Source organism: Electrophorus electricus, chromosome 18 (genome assembly GCF_013358815.1).
Source record: "Electrophorus electricus isolate fEleEle1 chromosome 18, fEleEle1.pri, whole genome shotgun sequence".
Taxonomy (NCBI): Eukaryota; Metazoa; Chordata; class Actinopteri; order Gymnotiformes; family Gymnotidae; genus Electrophorus; species Electrophorus electricus.
This window is the reverse complement of record NC_049552.1, coordinates 8,726,468-8,745,427: the sequence shown is the minus strand read 5'-3', so window position 1 is coordinate 8,745,427 and position 18,960 is coordinate 8,726,468. Positions and strand designations below refer to the sequence as shown.

At 38.9% G+C, this 18,960-nt stretch overlaps 1 protein-coding gene across 5 annotated transcripts in view; it reads left to right on the top strand.

Annotated features, from left to right (window-relative positions):
• Positions 1-1,384: 1,384 nt before the first annotated feature.
• The window catches only part of ralgps1 (Ral GEF with PH domain and SH3 binding motif 1), an 86,132-nt gene continuing 68,556 nt past the window's right edge, over positions 1,385-18,960 (top strand). For 2 of the 5 annotated variants that reach the window (XM_027009820.2, XM_027009817.2), the window contains exons 1-7: positions 1,385-1,680; positions 7,010-7,118; positions 9,257-9,390; positions 11,168-11,272; positions 11,679-11,729; positions 15,198-15,281; positions 18,871-18,960. In XM_027009820.2, coding sequence (XP_026865621.2) covers positions 9,334-9,390; positions 11,168-11,272; positions 11,679-11,729; positions 15,198-15,281; positions 18,871-18,960 — 387 coding nt within the window. In that variant the 5' untranslated portion in view covers positions 1,385-1,680; positions 7,010-7,118; positions 9,257-9,333. Of the gene's footprint in view, positions 1,681-7,009; positions 7,119-8,532; positions 8,892-8,914; positions 9,124-9,256; positions 9,391-9,541; positions 9,549-11,167; positions 11,273-11,678; positions 11,730-15,197; positions 15,282-18,870 lie in introns of those variants that run through there. The other 3 variants (XM_027009821.2, XM_027009818.2, XM_027009819.2) reach the window with 3 other exon arrangements.

The window sequence follows — 18,960 nt, the reverse complement described above, 5'->3', positions numbered from 1 at the left end:
CCCCCCCCCCCCCCCAAAAAAAAAAAAAAAAACAACAAAAAAAAACAAAACAGTCTGCCTCATGGGTGAATTCAGTAAGTACACCCACCCGTTTTCCGTTCTTGCTTTTTCATATGTATGGGACGAGTACAGAGCTTCAGCACTGGGGAATACTGGAGATCTTTTAGCTTTTGACATGGAAGTTTCTCTACCTAACACCCTGTAGTCCACTAACAACCTCACAACCCTACTGTGAACCTCAGAACTCCTGTTCTACTGTTTTATACAACTATGAAGTACATGAAGCTAGCTGGTGCCGATGCTGTAACAATTAACTCACAATTTATGAATTTTATTTTATAGCATGAAAAGATTATATTTATTCAAATGATATATTTTGCTCATAATCATTGTGCTGCTTCTTTATTTTTGTTTCAAAGAGCTTGTAAATTGCCTTTTTATGATGGAGAAATGTCAATAGATACAAAAAATGCATTTGTAAAATAAAAATGCTGCTTTGGCAATTGTGTCTTCTCTGGAAACATATATAATCAAAAATGGACAGTCATCATCATTATATCCTCAGATTCTAATAGAATAAATGTATTCCTATTTGGGGGAATAAAATCTAATAGGAGCAAACTGCTTAGCTTGTATGTTATTCTCTGGCACTTGTGAATTTCACGTTCTATGCAGCAATGGCAGAATTCCCTCGCCTGGTGCCGCTATATTCATTTAATTTGAATAGGTTTATTTGTGGAGGTGCTGTATGGATCTTAAGAGTATAGCCTAGGTTAAAGTTTGTAACGTTAAATGTTAGAATGTAGCCCTGTATTTAATTTTTAATGACACGTCCTACAACTTAATAGCTAAAATTGAATTCTGATCGCATCCCCCCCGATGTTTTGTATGAACGGGCCTAAATTCATAAACGAGACGTTGAATAGTCGATTACTGTTAAATTGTCTTTGCTTGCTTGCATTTTAATTCTAACGACTTTTTTTTTTGTCAGAAAAATACCATCCTGGGCTTAATAGGCTACACTTATTACCTAGCGAACAAAAACACAGCAGTTACACTTACACTATTAATAGGGTTTGTAAGATGCACTGTTTGTAATTGAATGTGGTGGTAAGATTCAGTCGTGAATGCCGAGTCGTTTTAGCCAGTTATCTAGCTATTGCTATTTTTTACTGTAGGCTATCAGCGTGAACACAAAGATGGTCGAGAGATGCGCACCTGCGCGCGACAATACTGACCTAATTAGTGATTGGTTGTCTTACAGGTAGGCGGTGTTTAGTCTTACAACGGCAACAAATGATTTGTCAATATCGCTTTCTATCAAAAACGTACCTGACACTTCCTGGTTTCGATGCCCAGCTGTTGGCAAATGGCCCGCCTCTCCACCATCCTGTAGTATCGTATCCGAGACCACACTTACATTACCTTGACATACTCGACGCGTCATAGTATTGATGTTCTTACGAAGATATAGAATGGTTACGATACGCAAGTGTACAGTTTTAAAATATAGACCTGATTCAGGCCAGTGAATTATCTTGAGATATGGATCCATATCGAAATTGGAATGATTTTTGAACAGCCGCGGTGCAGATATACATATCAAGCAAAATAATCTGGTGCATCCGAATCTGTGAAGGGAGGCTGAAGGCAGGACTCAGCAGAGTTGTCCTTTAACAGGTGAGTTTTCATGAAATTCTCGTGTGCCGCTGTTTAGTTTCACTATCATGCTAGACACGTCAAAAAACGGCTTTAATAGACTTGCGTCGTAAGAGCAAGCCTACCTCCCCCCACCCCCCATGAGGAAGGCACCACTGCCGAGCTAAATATCACACCCGCGCCATTGCACTGCAATTCCTCAATATAAGGGATCTTGGTTATGACAGGGGTACTGTAAGGGTACTGGGTTTTGTGTTGGCCTAAGAGCTGGTGTCTAGTACTCCAGTGTGTCGTGAAATAATCGGACATGTTGCTACTTTGATGGTGATGTATGTATAGTATTATTGTCGAATGTGGGGTGTCCTACTTGTTTTTGTTATTTACATATGTGCGGTCTATAAAAGAGGAAAAGCAGGTGTTAGGTGTACATAGTGTACATAGTACCGCTGGCTACTGAAAATCTGTGTAGTCAGCATTGAACGCATCCTAGTGGTTGCCATCAATATAGATTTTTTACGCTACAGCAGTAAATTACAGAATAGGCCAAGTAATATTTTGCGCCAATTATTTCAATTTCATGTTTCTTTCATAAGCAGTATATTAAATTCCTAACAGTATGAGACAGAAAGAATGTTGCTGACGTCGTGAGAGGCAGGTAGGTTGGCACGCAGAATTAGAAAAGTACCTGATTTTACAGGTGTGTTTTTCACCCGTTTTCTCGTTTATGTTTCCGGTTTACTTGTTCTTGCTTTTACTTCTTTTTTCCAGTTTCGGCATCTTTTGCCAGACCTTTGGTTAAAAAGGCATCTGTCGCTTATTGTAACCTAAATAATTAAAAACGCAGGCTGTCCTTTTAACACAACTCTGCTTAGCACTTGTATACAAATATAATAACCTAATGTTACATTTTGCACTTCAGCTTAAGCCTGTTTTTTAAAATTATTATTTTACATGTAACATGTAATGTCTACATGTGAAAAGGCTGCAGTCATGTTTTTTAAACATCAAAAAGATTTCTTTCATCTGATTTAAAGCCCAGATGTCCATACTATCATTACAAAGGGCAGTCATTAATTAGAACATTAAAAAATCTGGCTAACCTATAAGTGTGTGTGTGTGTCTGTGCATGTAAGTGTGTATATGCTGATACCTAAATTTCCAGTTGTACCATACTGGAGATATATCCAGACTTTTCAGAAGAATTGTTATGTTTATATTAGTTCACAGTTCCATCTTGAAGTCTGTAAAAGTTTGCTACACCCTTCAAATGAATGTATCACACTGCATTGATTGTAACCATGTTATTTTTCAGATATATACAAGACATTACATGTACATGCTACACACAAACAGATGTTAGATTATTTTTAACCTGAAAGATAATGAATCTGCTCACATATATAAACTTTTTAAAACATTTGGTGGTTTGAATTTCATTATAGTGCCTCCATTATGTTCTTGGTACTGACATTAATGTAGTAATTTACACAGCCTCAAAATGCAGCCTGTTTCTCTCTTTCTATGTTTGTTTACATTATATACGTTGCAAGAAATACATTATACAAACTGCAACCAGTTCCTCAGCTTGGTCACTAGATTTAATTTTAAACTTAACTTTTCCACTGATTTTAAAACATTTCATGTGTTGGAAAATGCATTTGTCTAAGCTCTGTAGCAACATACATACCAAACCCTCATTACTCAGTGAATCACATTCATTGTCCATCACTGTTAAACTTTAATCCTTACACAAATTACAGTTTACAGTATATTTTAGAAAATACTGTTTCCACAAGGATGACAGTGGTACTTTTTCTGGAATTATGTGTATCTAAACAGTACACACAGACAGTACACACTATAATGCCAGTTCTGGTTTATTAAAACTGAAAATAAGATCCCTGCATTTTTTACCAGTGTACTTCCTTCATTGCTTTGTATGTCTAATGAATGGAGCATTTTGAGTCATTAATAGACTTTGGTATGACGTGTTATTTCAAGTTTGGCAAAATTCCTGAAATATGCATTGTTTTGACCATGAGGGGAGAACAAGTCTGTGTATGCTTTCAGCATCAGCATTCACCATGGTTTTCTGTGATCCATGGTGGTCTTCAGTGGTCTTCTGTTATCCACTATGGTCTTCTGTGGTCCTCGGTGGTCTTTTATGGTCCACTGTGGTCTTCTGTGGTCCACTGTGGTCATCTGTCATCTTCTATGGTCCACAGTGGTCTTCTGTGGTCCATAGTAGTGATATAAGAAAGAAACTGTCATGGGTTAGTGCACTTTATCAGTTAAAGTTAAGGTGGCAGGTGAAGAGAAGCTCTTTTGCTTAATGTGCTTAATCCTGCACTGTACTGCTATGTTTTGATTTAGTGGAACTGGTACATATGTAGTATTTTCCACTGCTTGAATAAGTAACGAATACTTGGTGTGTCCCTAAGATTTTTCTCACCGGTTATATACTATATGCTACATTTATATATACACATTTTACATAGTTTATGCATTAAAATTAAAAATTAAAATTATTCTAGGTACTCGTTTCTTTAAAATATTTATTAAATAGCTGTAAAGTATTTTGTGCTAAAAATATGCACCTTACAGTTATAGTTGTCACATTAAGCCTGTGCTATTATTAACATAGGAAACTGAATCAAAGGCCAATTATGAATCAAAAAACTAAATTAAATTGGCTTTTATGCTGTGCAGAACACAAAGAGTCTGTGAAATTGTCTATAGTTAAAGACTGGTTATGCAACCAGAGCTTTCACTGTTGTTTAATGCATGCTCTAAAGGTCTACCATGCTAATGGCAGGCATTAGAGATCTTAAAGCAGAGTCAAACCAAAGTATAATGAGTCTGCTTACAGCAGAGACAAACCAGAGTATGAGTCTGCTTACAGCCTTCAGGCAGCCTTTGCCTTGCAACTGATTATGTAAAAAAAGGGGGGGAGTATATGGATGTCTCACAGCTCTTTTTGTTGCTACAGAAACCATGGACATCTCAGCAGTTGGTGTTCAGTCTTTGAGATGAAACGGGGTACGAATCACACCTGTGATTCTGCATGGAACCTAAACACATAGTTCCCAGTAACTCGTTTATGGAAGAGTCAGGGTTTCTGTTCAGGACAAAAGTGTTTGATGAATCACGCACCTTTACCCCTAGGCTTGTCACATTGCTTATTTCACTCAGAATGTTTATGTTTTAACAGAGTGAAAAACATTGCAATACACAACTATTGTATTCTACTGTTTTAGTTTGCCATGGGGACTTTCTAAGTTCGGTGTGTAAAATATATGCTCGTTCTCCTACAGTGAAGTCTCTCCTGCAGCTTTACTGAATACTGCTTATATATTTGCATTGCCAAGTGGCTGAAAGGGAAAGTATTTAGACAGCACTGGAGCACACATATGTGCACCAGTGGGACTTTTTGTTTGTTTATGATGGTCGGTCGCACTGTAGCTATGCCTTGGTGTTAAGGTCTAGCACCTTGCACATCCTGTCCATCTGGTCCAGCTCAGAGATGATATTCAACACATCAGCATTTGTAGTCAGGACAGCAGAGGGCGCAGCACTCAGTGCACTGCAGCTTGTCTTCACAACAAGGGAGCAGCCCACATCCGTCTCCTTGTCCAGCTGCTGAACATCTGGATGTCAGCATTTTCCAAAAAGTCATCTGTGCGAATGCGCTGCATCTCTCCTGGGCTTGAGATGGCTAGCAGACAGCAGACAAGCTGCTGGATGATGGTGCTGTGATCTGTCAGCTCTATGTATCTGGGTCCACTCTATAGACCCTGAAATGAACAATGCCCAGGCTGGTTCATGCCTTTTCATCAAGACTCCCTTGCCCAGAGCTCGGCTCTGCTCCACAGTCCAACAATCGTTGTATTGGCTCAGCCAGGGCTGGGTGAATACCAGTAAGAAGCTGCCGGTGTCATGTCCTCCACGCAAGCAAAGCCCGTTTCGTCCAGCTTCTGCTCTTTTTTTTTTTTCTTACACACCACATCTCCACTGGCACCCCTATTTCTGCTAGAACACATTCCACACTTTCTTTCTCCAAATCCAGCTCCACTCTGCTTGCTGACATCTGCTCGAATTTAAGAGAGAGTTTACAGTGGCACGATTCTGTGTGGGGGATGGTGTGTTGGTAATTTGAATGATAATAAGCACAGTATTTTGGCCTGCACGTTAATTGTCTAATATTTGTCACTACAGTAAAAGCTGCACACTGTGTTACTATTACCATCAAATGTATGTTTAGTTCAGTTGTTTCCTTTTATTATAAGAGGATTTTTTTGCAGCCAGGTATACTAAATATACAACATAAAAACAGAAACCACAGTATTCAGCAACATAGACAGAACAATAAAATTCACATACATGAGATAGAACAATATAAAAAACAGCAAATAAAAACAGTGAATTATATGAATCAATTAATAAGCCAGTAAATGTCAGTATCAATGATGCATAATGATGTTGATTGTAAAGTGTCCTTGGGTTCTGAGAAAAGCGCTATAAGTGTAACTTCATTCATTCATTCATTCATTCATTCATTCATAATATAAATGATTACTGTTCTAATTATGTAGACTAGATTGATTTCCAAACAAAGCACATTTCAAATGTTTACTTTTTCTGAGACATGAAATGTAGAGACGAGTGCAATAAGTACATTTCTTTCCCTAGCATGTCATTAGCACCCACATTTTATAGTAAGCAAAACAAGGTACATAAAATCATGTATTCCTGCACCATAAACTCATGTTTTCTCACCTGTACTCACATTCAGACCTAATATGTCCATAAGTAAGATGCAGACAATATTATAATTTTATAAAATGGCCTGAACAAAATATACTCTTAATGAAGATATTACATTTAACTTGCAAAGGCCCTTTTATGATTGTTGGTTTAGAACTTTAGTCTATGTTGTTAAAATCTTGCAGTGTAGTAACATTGAGGGTGTGATTGTTATTTCTTACCACTGGTCACCATGGTGCATACAATAAACATTTGAGCACAAACTCATCTGTTCAGCTGTAATCTTTGATAATACTTGCCTATATATTTTTTTTTTTTTCTAGCAGGAAAGTTTTATGTGTATCGGCTTGAAAACGAGCAATAGAATACATTCTAAATTAAATCAGCAGCTGCCAGTCTAGACAATAAGACCATGTCTGCACCTCAGGCAGGGTTCCATTTAATATGGTCTGTTGCCTTAGTAAAGTGCAGTAACCATTTTGGCACTGGTTACAGACTTTAAAGGACTCTAGAAGTCAATTTCCTGTTTAAATCAAGTAAATGTAAACATGGCCACCTCACACTTTTCTGTCTGCAAATCTCACAGTGTTGCTTAAGGGGCCTCTTGAAGTGAAAAGACTGGCCTGATGGCCTGAGCGGTATCACTGTGTGGACCCAAGCCATGTGAAGATCAGCCATGTGAAGATCAAAAATGGGTAAGTGTAACAGAGCAAAGCGTGTCTGGTGCAGAACCAGTCCATAAGGAGTCACTGCCTCAGATTAAGATAAAACCACTGCAGCACTCTGACCTGTGGACCAAAGTCTGCTCATTTTGTTGTAGTATTGCAGGTGATTGCACAATTTCATTATATAAGAGTGAGTGTGTGTCTGTGTGTGTTTTATGTAATTTAAATGTATTAACAATTTATTATTAGCTATTTTTAAATGTGTTAATATTTTATAACTGGACCACCTATCTAAAAGGGCAGAGAGGTTAAACCTTAAAGAGTCAATTTTGTCACTAGCACATGATGACTGGAACAGTCTGTCATATTATGCAGTAGATCCACCTGTAATGCCTGAAGAGGCATTGTGCAGTGGAATTGCCAAAAGCCTGTCGCAGCAATGAACTGGGCACCATTAAGGTCAAACGTAGTGACCAGTGAAGGCAGTAGTAGCTGAATGGTTAAGGTATTTGACTAGTAATTAGAAGCTTGCTGGTTCAAGCCCCAGGATAAAGTTCCTGCTTTTGGGCCCTGGAGCAAGGTCCTTAACCCTCAGTTACATTCAGTCATAATTGTAAATCACTTTGGATAAAAGTGTCATATAAATGACTAACCAATAGAAATATTTATTATAAATACTATATATTACAGGGCAGTTGTAGCTTAGTGATTAAGGCACTTGACCTGTAATCAAAAGGTTGCTGGTTCAAGTTGCCACTGTTGGGCACCTGAGCAAAACCCTTAACCCTCAATTGCTCATCTTCTACTCAGTCATAATTGTAAGTTGCTTTGGATAAAAGTGTCAGGTGAATGTTAAGACACTGAAAAAGCAGAGAAGCCACATGTAGCCTTCCACTACCTGCACAGGGCAGCACCTGATCCCACCTCTGGGTCCAGGAGAATGCAAAAAGCCAGCTAGTAAATGCTGGATTAGCAGTGCACCATTTTCATCTGCTTTTCCTAATGCAAATGAGGTCTTCCCCACTGTAACAGCTACTCTGCTTTTACAATAGTACTTTTATTGGATGAAATTTGTTATACTTATGTTATTTTCTTTTTGGACAAAGAATCTCCATTGTCCGTAAGACTTAATTAGTACATGGAAGGTTGGCCCATGGTGATTTATACAGTAATATCGTCGTCCGTGATAATATAGTGTTAATTACAGGATTATACGTTATTATATATTCATTTATAGTTACTTTTAATAGTGATGTCTTAATACTAGTCTGTTAAAGTTAAAATATGCATTATGCAATAGTTAGGTGGCCGAGTTGCTGTCTCTGAAGGAGATGTACCTTTTAATAAATGGAACACATTACTGAATGAAAAACACCTTCTATTCATGGCGCGCACACACACACACACACGTTACTCGCTAGGTTTCTGGGTCTGTAGTGCAGACTCTCCGTGTTTCACTCTATCCAGCAGCAAAATAACCCTTTTTGCAATGTTGAGGCGGCTTTTCCGGCTCATGAACAAGACACGCTCCGTTCATCTTTTTCCCCCTTCTTCATCCTCGACGGCGTCTGGTAATGAGGAGTGCAACGAGTAACGGGGGCCATTTACAACAAACATTGTAGAAATTTCCATCCGTGTCTCTGCGCTGGACCGCACTCTGCCACAGCGACATTTCGACCCGTTTTCGGGGTCGCAAGCCGTTTATGTTCCATAGCTCTGTCGCAGGGAAAAGGGCTACGAGACAGTGACTGGGGAAAGCGGCCGATCAGCACGGCTTGGTGGTGATGATGGAAACGAGACGTGGTATATTGGAATGAGTGATGGCCGACTTGCTAAATGTATGGCAAGCGCAGTAGGATGGAAGAGGCGTGAGGAGAAAGGGAAGAGCCTGCTCTGATGGAGAAGCCCTCCCTCTGCTGGACATCTTAAGCATTGCACATATTTGCGCGTTATTTTTTTTCCCTTTTTTTTCACTGTGTTGACTATAGGCTGACTTCAAGAACTCTTAATCTTGAACTAATGTGCACATTTAGAAGTATTAAGCCAATTTTAACACATATGAATTTAGTAATTGACGTGTATACAAAAAAGGTTACAGTCAGTTATTAGAGTGATTAAATTAAATTTGTGTGAAAAAATGGCAAATGTAATATTTGTTGTGCTTACAGGGATGGCTGAGAGGTCGCGTGGGACAGTGAGCAGCTGTGGTCTGCTGTGAGCTGTGTCTCCTCATCTGACTGAGAGCATGTACAGGAGGAATGGGCTCTCTGCCAATATCAGCATCACCTCCGCCACTACCCAGGTAATACTGCATGATACATGCCTCATTGGCATGCAGTTTCGACTAGTGCTTTTACTGTCTTTAGACATTAAAGAGTACATTTAGAACAGAACATTTTAACCAAAGTTAAACGTTTTACAATGTCATTTAAAAATCTTTTTTTGCCATGCAGTGCCCAGGTAAGCTCATATCTTTAATTTGTTGCTTCTCCTTAGACCACCCATCAACTTTAAAGAGAAAACTTACAGAACCTGGATTACTGGCCATCTAATGGTCAATAACCTCAAAGGGTCTGCGACCTACACTCTAGCATTTATTGTTTGTTATTCTTTGGTATTGCCCTTATTGTTAATTGCTATAGAACACATTTTTATTTTGCATTTCTTCTAGGCATCAGCATTGACTCTTGTATTTTAGCAGAATTCATTGTTCATTGTTCTCTTTGACTCTAAGCTACTATACTGGCTAGGATACATTCTATGAGCATATGATAAAGCACTTTTGTGCGTTGCTGTGGATAAGAGCGTATGCTAAATGCCAAAAATGTAAATGTCTTAACTGGAAGCTCCCTGTAGAGCACCATTTATTGAGAGTTTGATATAAAGCATATTCCAGGTTATTTTATTTTGCTTCTGGATAGCACTGCGTTAGTATGACTAAACTGGCAACTCTCGTGGGCATAAGCTTATGGGTCTTGACAGCCAGAGAAGCATTGTCATTGCACCTTTCACACTACGTTTCACGTCTCATCGGTTAAGCACCTGTGCATTTCTAAGGCTATAACTGCTGTGGTTATGCTTATGAATCGCTTCTTATTGCACACAAATGCACACGCAAGCACATATATTTTGTTTGTTCCTGAATCTTGCATATAATGAAGTGTTGCGATGTATTTTAATCTCAGCTTTGTGCACTGTAAGGACTAGTCATGCCTGCCCATCAAATGCTTCTACCTATGCAGGTGAGATCACCGTGCTCGAAGGTCATGTCATTTGCACTCGCCACTCACAGTGGGTTCTCTGAACACCGAATAACTGAGACAAATGTATGAAAACTGAGAGGGCTGAAAAAATTAAATATGTACTAATGAAAAGCATGTGCAAAAAGGATAATAGTCAGCTACTAGTTCAGAGTGTTGATAATGTGGAGAGCTTCAGCTACTCTTCATAGTTACTGAGATGATGTGTCTTCATGAGACTATCCTATGTCATGGTGACTATATATCTTACCCTCATGCCTCTATTCTAGAGTCTATTTTTACCCTTGGATATGAAATCCCAAATAATGGATTTCATTGTATTATTGGAAGAACACCACTAAGTGCACAACGCAGTAATCAATGAAAAAATGGATGCATCTTGCAGGCGTAGATATCTGCCTTTCCTGTCTGTTACATTATCAGATTACATACTGTTGGACAGCAGTAGTTAAATTGATGAAGTGTTCACCATACCAGCTTAACCGGTCAGAGGGTTTATACAAGCCTCCACTGCAGATTCTTATTTTGCAGCCTGCTTTAAAACCACATGAAGCACATGAAAACCAGGTGTTCAGCTCCTGGAAAAGGTTTGGAAAGAGCCTGTAGACTGATCATAACATTAATATTTTCCTTTGAACAACCAGCTGAGTCCATATATTTAACCTGCTGGGCTTTCTTACCCATATACTTAGTGCCCTGTTGATGACATAGCTTTGTGAGGTGTAATTAACAGTGTACAAGCACCATCTGCACTTCTTGTCTTCAGTGCACACTCTCCATGTTGGATTTCCTGTGCATTTTGCCTCTGTGCACCTGCAGGACAGCAGCAGTTCTGAGTCTCTGGATGGGCGGAGCTTGGACTCAGCCAAGAGCTATGATGCGGTGGTGTTTGACGTGCTCAGAGTGACTCCTGAGGAATTTGCCGTGAGTGGCTGAATGTGTGGCAGAGAGTTTGATCATCAGATAACAGACACGCATGGCATACCCACTTGCGCGCGCACACACACACACACACACACACACACACACACACACACACACACACACACACACACACACACATGCAAATAATCTGCTATGTACTCTATATTTATTGGTATTATTGCAGTTGTGTTTGAATTTGTTCCATAAAAGTTGTAATTAGAAGAGTTTAACAGGGGCTTGAACCCCAAATTCATATTAGAACCAAATAGTAAATTTAGGTTGCACAGCGATTGTGGATTATTTATCCAAAAACACTCAAAACTCTTCACCACACCTTTATAAGCAGCATATGGTTTTCATTTCATTTGATTGTAAAACTTTGACCTCTATTTCCTTTTTTTGAAAGGGCCAGATCACTTTGATGGATGCTCCTGTATTCAAAGCAATCCAACCCGAGGTAAAGTACTGGATATGGGTGGCAACTGGAAGCCTTTCTCATCTTTCAAGGCCCTTTTCAGAACTGACCATGGCCTTCTGTGCAGTGAGGCTGTGGGCTTTGGCAAAGATGTAGAATTCCATCCACCCCTTTTATTCACGAGCCCAGCGATAGCGAGGCCAGAGGCCACGTTCAGTTGCGTCCTCATGCTCCGGAATCCCTGCCGGTGTAGCCGTGCATTACTGATGTTGTTGCACCCAGCCAGTCCTGCATTGCAAGCCCAAGGGTGCAGGGCTCCGGAGTGCTTACATTATTGCAGGCGTACCCCATGCGTCCCCAGGCTCCAAGAGTTCCATTACCTTCACTAAATATGTACAGTTTACACGGTGCCTCGTAACATGAGGCTGTTATGAAGGCTAAGGCTTTGTGATAAAGATAATGGTTCTGAATTGCTGTTACTGCGTATGATCTGCAAATCTTTGTTAACATTTACTAGATTTTACTATGGAAACCCTGATCACTGGGTTGAATATATGTTGATTTAAAAAAAAAAAATGTTATAATGACTCTGGGTAAATTTGTTTAACCTGCTACAAATCTTTATAAATAGTAACCTGAGCAATGTGAGCCAGGAAAGATGAATTATCAATAACAACCATCCTTGCTAGAGTAGATGTAAATTTTACTTTTATAGGAATACGCAAAGCAGCAAAGGTTTCAGCTTGGATATTTGTCCTTGAGGTGGAGTTTAATGAGCACTATGGTCTCTTGATTTTGTCTTGTAATCAGTATTAATATCCCACACCGCCTGCCAGGTCTTTCCAGCAGTGACATCATGTTCCAGTGCCATCTACTCCACACTTGTGTTTCCTTCTCTCCTCTGTCATTCTGACCTTGTTTAGCATAAAAGCCCTTTTGTCAGTCTCAGACCATTCATTATGGTCTTGCACAGCGCTTCTCATCTTGTCCGAGTGAAGGAGCTGCGATGTGTTGTTCTCATGTTTGGAATGACCGAGTGAGTGTGAGTCTAGATGGTTTTCCTGCTCACGTAGTGTTTGGATTTGTGTGAGACTGAGTTGGGCTAGCATTATTTAAGAATGATGATAAGTATATGGTTGACCTATTTTCCAGATGCACCTAATTATACAGACCAGAAACTGGGAACTGGTGGATGTCACTGTCGGTTTACATTTTTGTTTTTACTTTTTAAAAAGCACATTTTTTGGACATTTTTCTGAGTCACTCTTAGGCACACCCCCAAAAGGATGGAACATACAGTTTTAGGTAGAAACAGCATGTTTTCAAAGCATAGCACCAGGAAGAAACTGCATCGCATCTATTTTTTTTCTTTTCTGATCTCTGCAGCAGTAATTACGTTGCACCACGTGTTTTGAGCTCCACTGTAGGAAGGCTCAGATATCGCTTTGAGGTGTCCCCAGAGCTCTTTAACACTGTCTGCTCCATGTTTCCACACCCTCGTCCCTGGCATGCTGCTGTATTTAATGCCGAGCTCCATCACCACCTCTCTCCCCGCGGTGCTGGAAAACACATCAGCAGCAGAGGGTGCATTCATCACGGCACGTAGCCGCACATGATGGAATGCTCAGCTGCCGGGCATTGCCACTCGCACCATTCTAAACTGTTAATAAGAGCCTGTGTGGAGCTCAGGAAACAGTATGCAGATATCATCCCATTGTCCCCAGGAGCTTCATCAGTCATGGATGGATATGATTTTCCAGAGCATTTACAGCTCCGGAGCTGTCATGTTTGTCTGCTTGAAGTCAGTCTGTTGCCAGTGGTTTTATGGTTGTAAAGTAATTTTTCTGCCAAAAAGTAGTTTCATACTGCATTCAAGGAGTCATGTAGGATTGCAATGAACATAACCATTTCCCACCCATACAAGTCTTGCTCCCTCAGTCTCGTTTAATCTGCCGCTTTAAATCTGTCAAAATGGAAATTGTTCTCTAATGGAACTTCTTGACTACACTGTCAAGTCCACTGAATTCATTAACCTACACTAGCTGCTCCCACTGGAAACAGAGTTAATATTAAAAGTGCTGACTGACCCCCCCAACATACTAAATCAGGATAGTATAGCCTTGTTTCTTATATGCAGGCCTTCCTATTCTGACATTTTTGACAGTGAATATGGTTTTATTCCACCCCCGAGATCCCTACATTAACATTGTGCTTGACTGTCATGCTCTGCTTATGCATGTATGCTCCTCCACTAACATTTCAACTGCACACCCCATTTTGTGGATCTGAGTGGGGATGTAGTCGACCTTGACAGGGATAAATGAACATTGCCTGTAATAACTTTAAAGAACAAAACATTCAGTCCCGATTTATGTCCTCGCCATTTCACAAAAGAACTTCTTGAACGTTTAAATATTTATGAGATAGCAGTTCACTTTTAGTTGCGCCCTCACATATTCCACATAAAGCTCATGCTGAACATTTTTCTGAGTCAGTCTGTGATTTGCTGTGGCAGTGGCATGGATAGCTCACAAATCATACAGTGAAATAGGAAAATATATATTTTTTAATAATTTCATTTAAAGGACAATGACCTTTCAAGTATTAAAAAAATTAAAGTATGGATAATGGAACATGCCAACTCGGTGCATTATTGATATAGTCTGAAAATAACTATGTAATCTTCATTTGTTTAGTCAAGATGACCAAAGTGGGGGAAAAAAAACACCTCCTTCATCCAGTTCATTCTGAATGTACTAAAACACAAAATCATGAATCAACTTGTGTGGCCTAAAATGGTGACAGCAAAAAAAAAAAAAAGAAAAAGGACAGCAATATTTTTGGTAATGAGAAACGATATGCAGAGGGATCTGTTTACACACGTGGAAACTGGCTTGCAAAACCATGACTTAAACACGTCTAAATGTTTCCAGCTGCCTGCTCCCTGCTCAGCCTGAGCTCCTAAACTGTAACATGCAGCACTGCCATACCTTAGGTGAACCTTAGCAATCTATCACAGGTTTACAAAGCATAAAATATTCCATAAAGCTGTAACATCACAACATTTTATAGTAAATTGAAAATGTTTAAGGGAACAAGTGCCCTCAGCTGAGCTCTTTATCGGTCTATGATAAAGAATACCATGTAGACATTCCATCTTGTGAGAGCAGATAGCGCTAATAATAGCAATAAATCCTTATTCAAAAGGACACAGATTTATCATCTGCCACAAAGGCCTGGAACCAATAGAATCACATCCTCTGGGTTTTGAAATGATGCATTTTACTAGGGAATCACAAGGGACCTGTTGCATTTAGTTCAAGCACTTGCTGTGTTCAAATTTCTTGAAATCATACTGCCTGCTTTGCATGATGATGGTTAGACGTGACTACAACATATATATAATGAAGTCTCACTGAAAATATTAAATCGCCTGCATTAGACTCTTTTCATTTGGCCCTACTTTTCGGAGTTGGAGTGAATCTTTGTTTATTTCTTTGATCGTTTTAGGAGCTGGCCAGCTGTGGATGGAACAAGAAAGAGAAACACAGCCTCGCACCCAACGTGGTGGCCTTCACACGGCGGTTCAACCAGGTGGAGCCATCTGAAGTCTCTCTCTCTCTCTCTCTCTCTGGAAGCAGTGTGCTGCTTAATCTCTGTGCCATCTGTCACAAGCTCACTGCACTCTTAACCTACTGCTTGGAAGACTTTCATGAAAACTTTAAACTTGTAAAACCTTTGAGTGCTAGTAACCTAAGACATCCTAGCTTGGTTTCAAAAGTGTTCCAAAAAACTTTCCCTTGGCTTTCTTCACTAGTCTGTGGACTTAGTAGACTAATGGATAACTATCATAGAGAGGAATTGTGTATAATTTGCATTCGTATCATTACAGATATTAGTCCTAGTTAGCTGTGGATCACTATTGCCAGTAAATGTATAAGACACACTTAAGGGGATCAAGCTATCTCTTGATCTGGTCATTTAGATATTTTCTGTTAGCAGTGTAGGTAATTATCTCTCCTGATGTGGTACTTTTTCACTGTTCTTTTTGACATTGGACTCTAGCAAAGTTCCCATTGTAATTTCCAATCTGGCTGGATGTTTCCTTGTCAAAGCCAGTTCATTTCTGCTTGGGAGTAGTTTTATGACTGGAGTTGGATGTGAGTTTAATTCATTTTTTAGCAATCTAGTTATTCTCAAATTTCTTATTTAGGAAAAGATGGAAACAGCATGTGATGGAAACTTCGCATTTCTTTTTCTTAAAAGCTTTAAATTTAAACCTTAATTAGTAGCATTATGCATTAGACTTGCTAAACACACTCTTTGTAAGTATAGTTTTTGTCATTTGCCCTCAGTGGGTCTATTAATTCATTTGTTCTACAGTTGATGTAGCTTGCTTTATTCCTAATGAGAATGTTACAGGGAAGGAAAAATCTATTTTGTCTTAGGTCCATAATTTTCACAAAGTCAGTTTTTGTCAAATTTCTCTAAAGCATGATTTCATATGCTAATTTTAAATGATATTAAATTATTTATACAATTGTTAAATCAGTATTAAATTACATTTATGGTTCTGATTATTTACTAATTACTATGATCCTATTTTGTATTTTATTGTTACTTTGGCCACTCAGCTGTTTACTGAAGGCTTTCAGAGTCTGTTATGAAGGCCTGACCTACATAGCCTGAGCTAGTGATGATGTAATTGCTGAGGTAACCTTGTTGATTTTTTAGCTGCTCCAGAACATCTTAAACTTGTTTCCCATCAGCTTTTTGGCTTTTGATCACTGCAAGGTAAATAGATTCCTTTAACAGATAAATAGCATAGTTGCTACAAACCAATGGATTTTGGGAACTATTTTAACTACTTTACTTAGTTTATTAATTTGACAAATATAGTGTTCACAAGGACATACAGTGTTAGTGATGCTTATTCCTCCTTATCCCCCTAAAAATGTGCTTGGATTCACCGGGTGAGGTTGTGGATATTTGTTACAATATTACATCCCACTTTGGAGCTGACTTCCACTGACACACTTTTACAGTTCCTTCTTTTATCTAGACTGCTTTCTGACTGGAACGCATCCTTAGAAATGTCAAAGGAAGAGTGTTATAAGACAAAATCAGCAGTGACTATTTATGGCACTGATTCCTCGTTCCCAAAACTGAAATGTCATGGAACATTAGTATGAGAAACCATTTGACATTTAAAATCACACTTGGCATTTCTGTCTCTCTGATCACATGATTTAGGGTGACTCATGATTACATGATTAATAAAGTTTAATTACACTAATACATTTGGGCTTTCTGGAAAAGAGCCATGTCTAAGATGATGCCACTTCATTAATGCTTCTTAATTGCTTAATTTGGCCAAATTAAGTATATTTGCTTGAGGGGCCATGAAAAGTGAACTTAACAGTCGCAACTGGGTTTCCTTGCTTTTTTATGACATTTTTGGTAGTCTCACTTGGAAGAACACTTTCAAATTATTTACAAGCTCATTAATAGCACTATGGCTTGTGGTTAAATTGTAGATGTATTCACCATCAGTCAAGCAGATGCTGATATCAATACCACCTTTCAGTGTAGTGGGTCTCTAGTGTTTATTTTTGGCCTGCTGACATTTCCTACATTAGTGTTTCTTATTTTTGCAGACCTGTGTATGAAGGATTGCATTCAGGGTCAGGAATGCCATATATTTTATTCTTTGGGTTGTAAACTGGATTTACAGTGTTTTCCCTTTGGGGAACTGCAGCAGTACTTATTCAAGAATATGTTTGATGTCATTCTGGCACACCCTCTGCCATAAAAAGCCTACCGCTGTCGTTTTAGGGAAGATCGAGTTCTAGCATCACACAGTCAAAAGGTGAAAGGGCCGATGTAAACAAACACTGGGCTATGACAACAGCTCATCCTCACCATTGAACAGCTTGGAGTAGATCACTGGACTGTTCTGCTGTGTGACTTTTACGTCTACAAGTGCTCAACTTAGGTTTAACTCTTAGGATTGCACTCTGATGGATATTAGGTCTACTGTGTCTTATCAAGAGCATTTTTGATACATGCTTCTTGTTAGTCGTTAATTTACTCACAAACTATGGTTAACTTTCATAGATGAAGCCTGTTTCTTCAATCTAGCGATGTGGAATTTCTTAGGCCTATCCGTACCCATGTGTACCAAGGCAGAAGAAACATCCTTTCTTTTGTTTTAAAGTTAATTTAAACAAAGCATTATTTGAACTTCCTTTGTGTCCTGTCTTTCTCATTTGCTGAGCTTAATTTGGTTGGCTTGCAAGCTGCTCGAGTGCACATGATCCCAAGTTTAAACACCAGAGATTGGGCTGAGTACATTGAATGACTTTTGTTAACAGAAGTTGTTCTTTTTTGTCTCACTGTGGTTTAATACATCAGAAATTTACTTCCAGAAACTAAACTATTTAGTTCTAAATCAATCATTTGTCTTAGATGTTTGATGTGGAATGCACATACAAATTTCTTCATCAGCTTTGCTGTTACACTATGCTAGAGTAGATAACAGACATTTAGATATGAAAATATAAAAAGTATTTTTTAAAGTATTTTTATTTTATTTACCTTGTATGCAATGGTCTGTGCAATGATAGTGCAATCAATATTTTGTCAGTGCTTTTGCTGCTGCAAAAGTCATTAGATTAAAAATGCCTGGGTTGATTATCCATAAAGTAGGTGTATCCCATATGTGAAGACTTCTTCACTGCTATAAAGGCAACTGTAATTTCAACAAGCGAAAGAGCTGAGATATAGAACAATAATTTTGGAACCAAGAGAGAAGATGAAGTTACAATGTGAAATCACATCTGGTTCTGAAGGCTTCACAGCAGTGGTAGCTGGGTCTTACAAATCTTAGTGGACACAGTTACATACATACTGTAAAGATGTATGTAAGTCATCTTCATCTGTTTGAGCTAGAGTTCTGAAGGTGGGGTTTGTCCTCTTTTAAAGTATAGAATCAAGAGAATCAATATTATTCAGGCCATGAAAACTAGCAAAACTGCCTATTTGAATAAATTTGCAGTGTGGTTTATGTAATGCCTGAAACACACTTCCAAACAGCATCACAATGTAGCAGTTATTATAGAGATGTGGCTATATTCAGGTCAGTTATGGAGATGTGGCTAATTTGTGCTCTCCCCGTGTTCAGGTCAGTTTCTGGGTGGTGAGAGAGATACTGACAGCGCAAACCTTGAAGATTCGAGCAGAAATTTTGAGTCATTTCATCAAAACTGCAAAG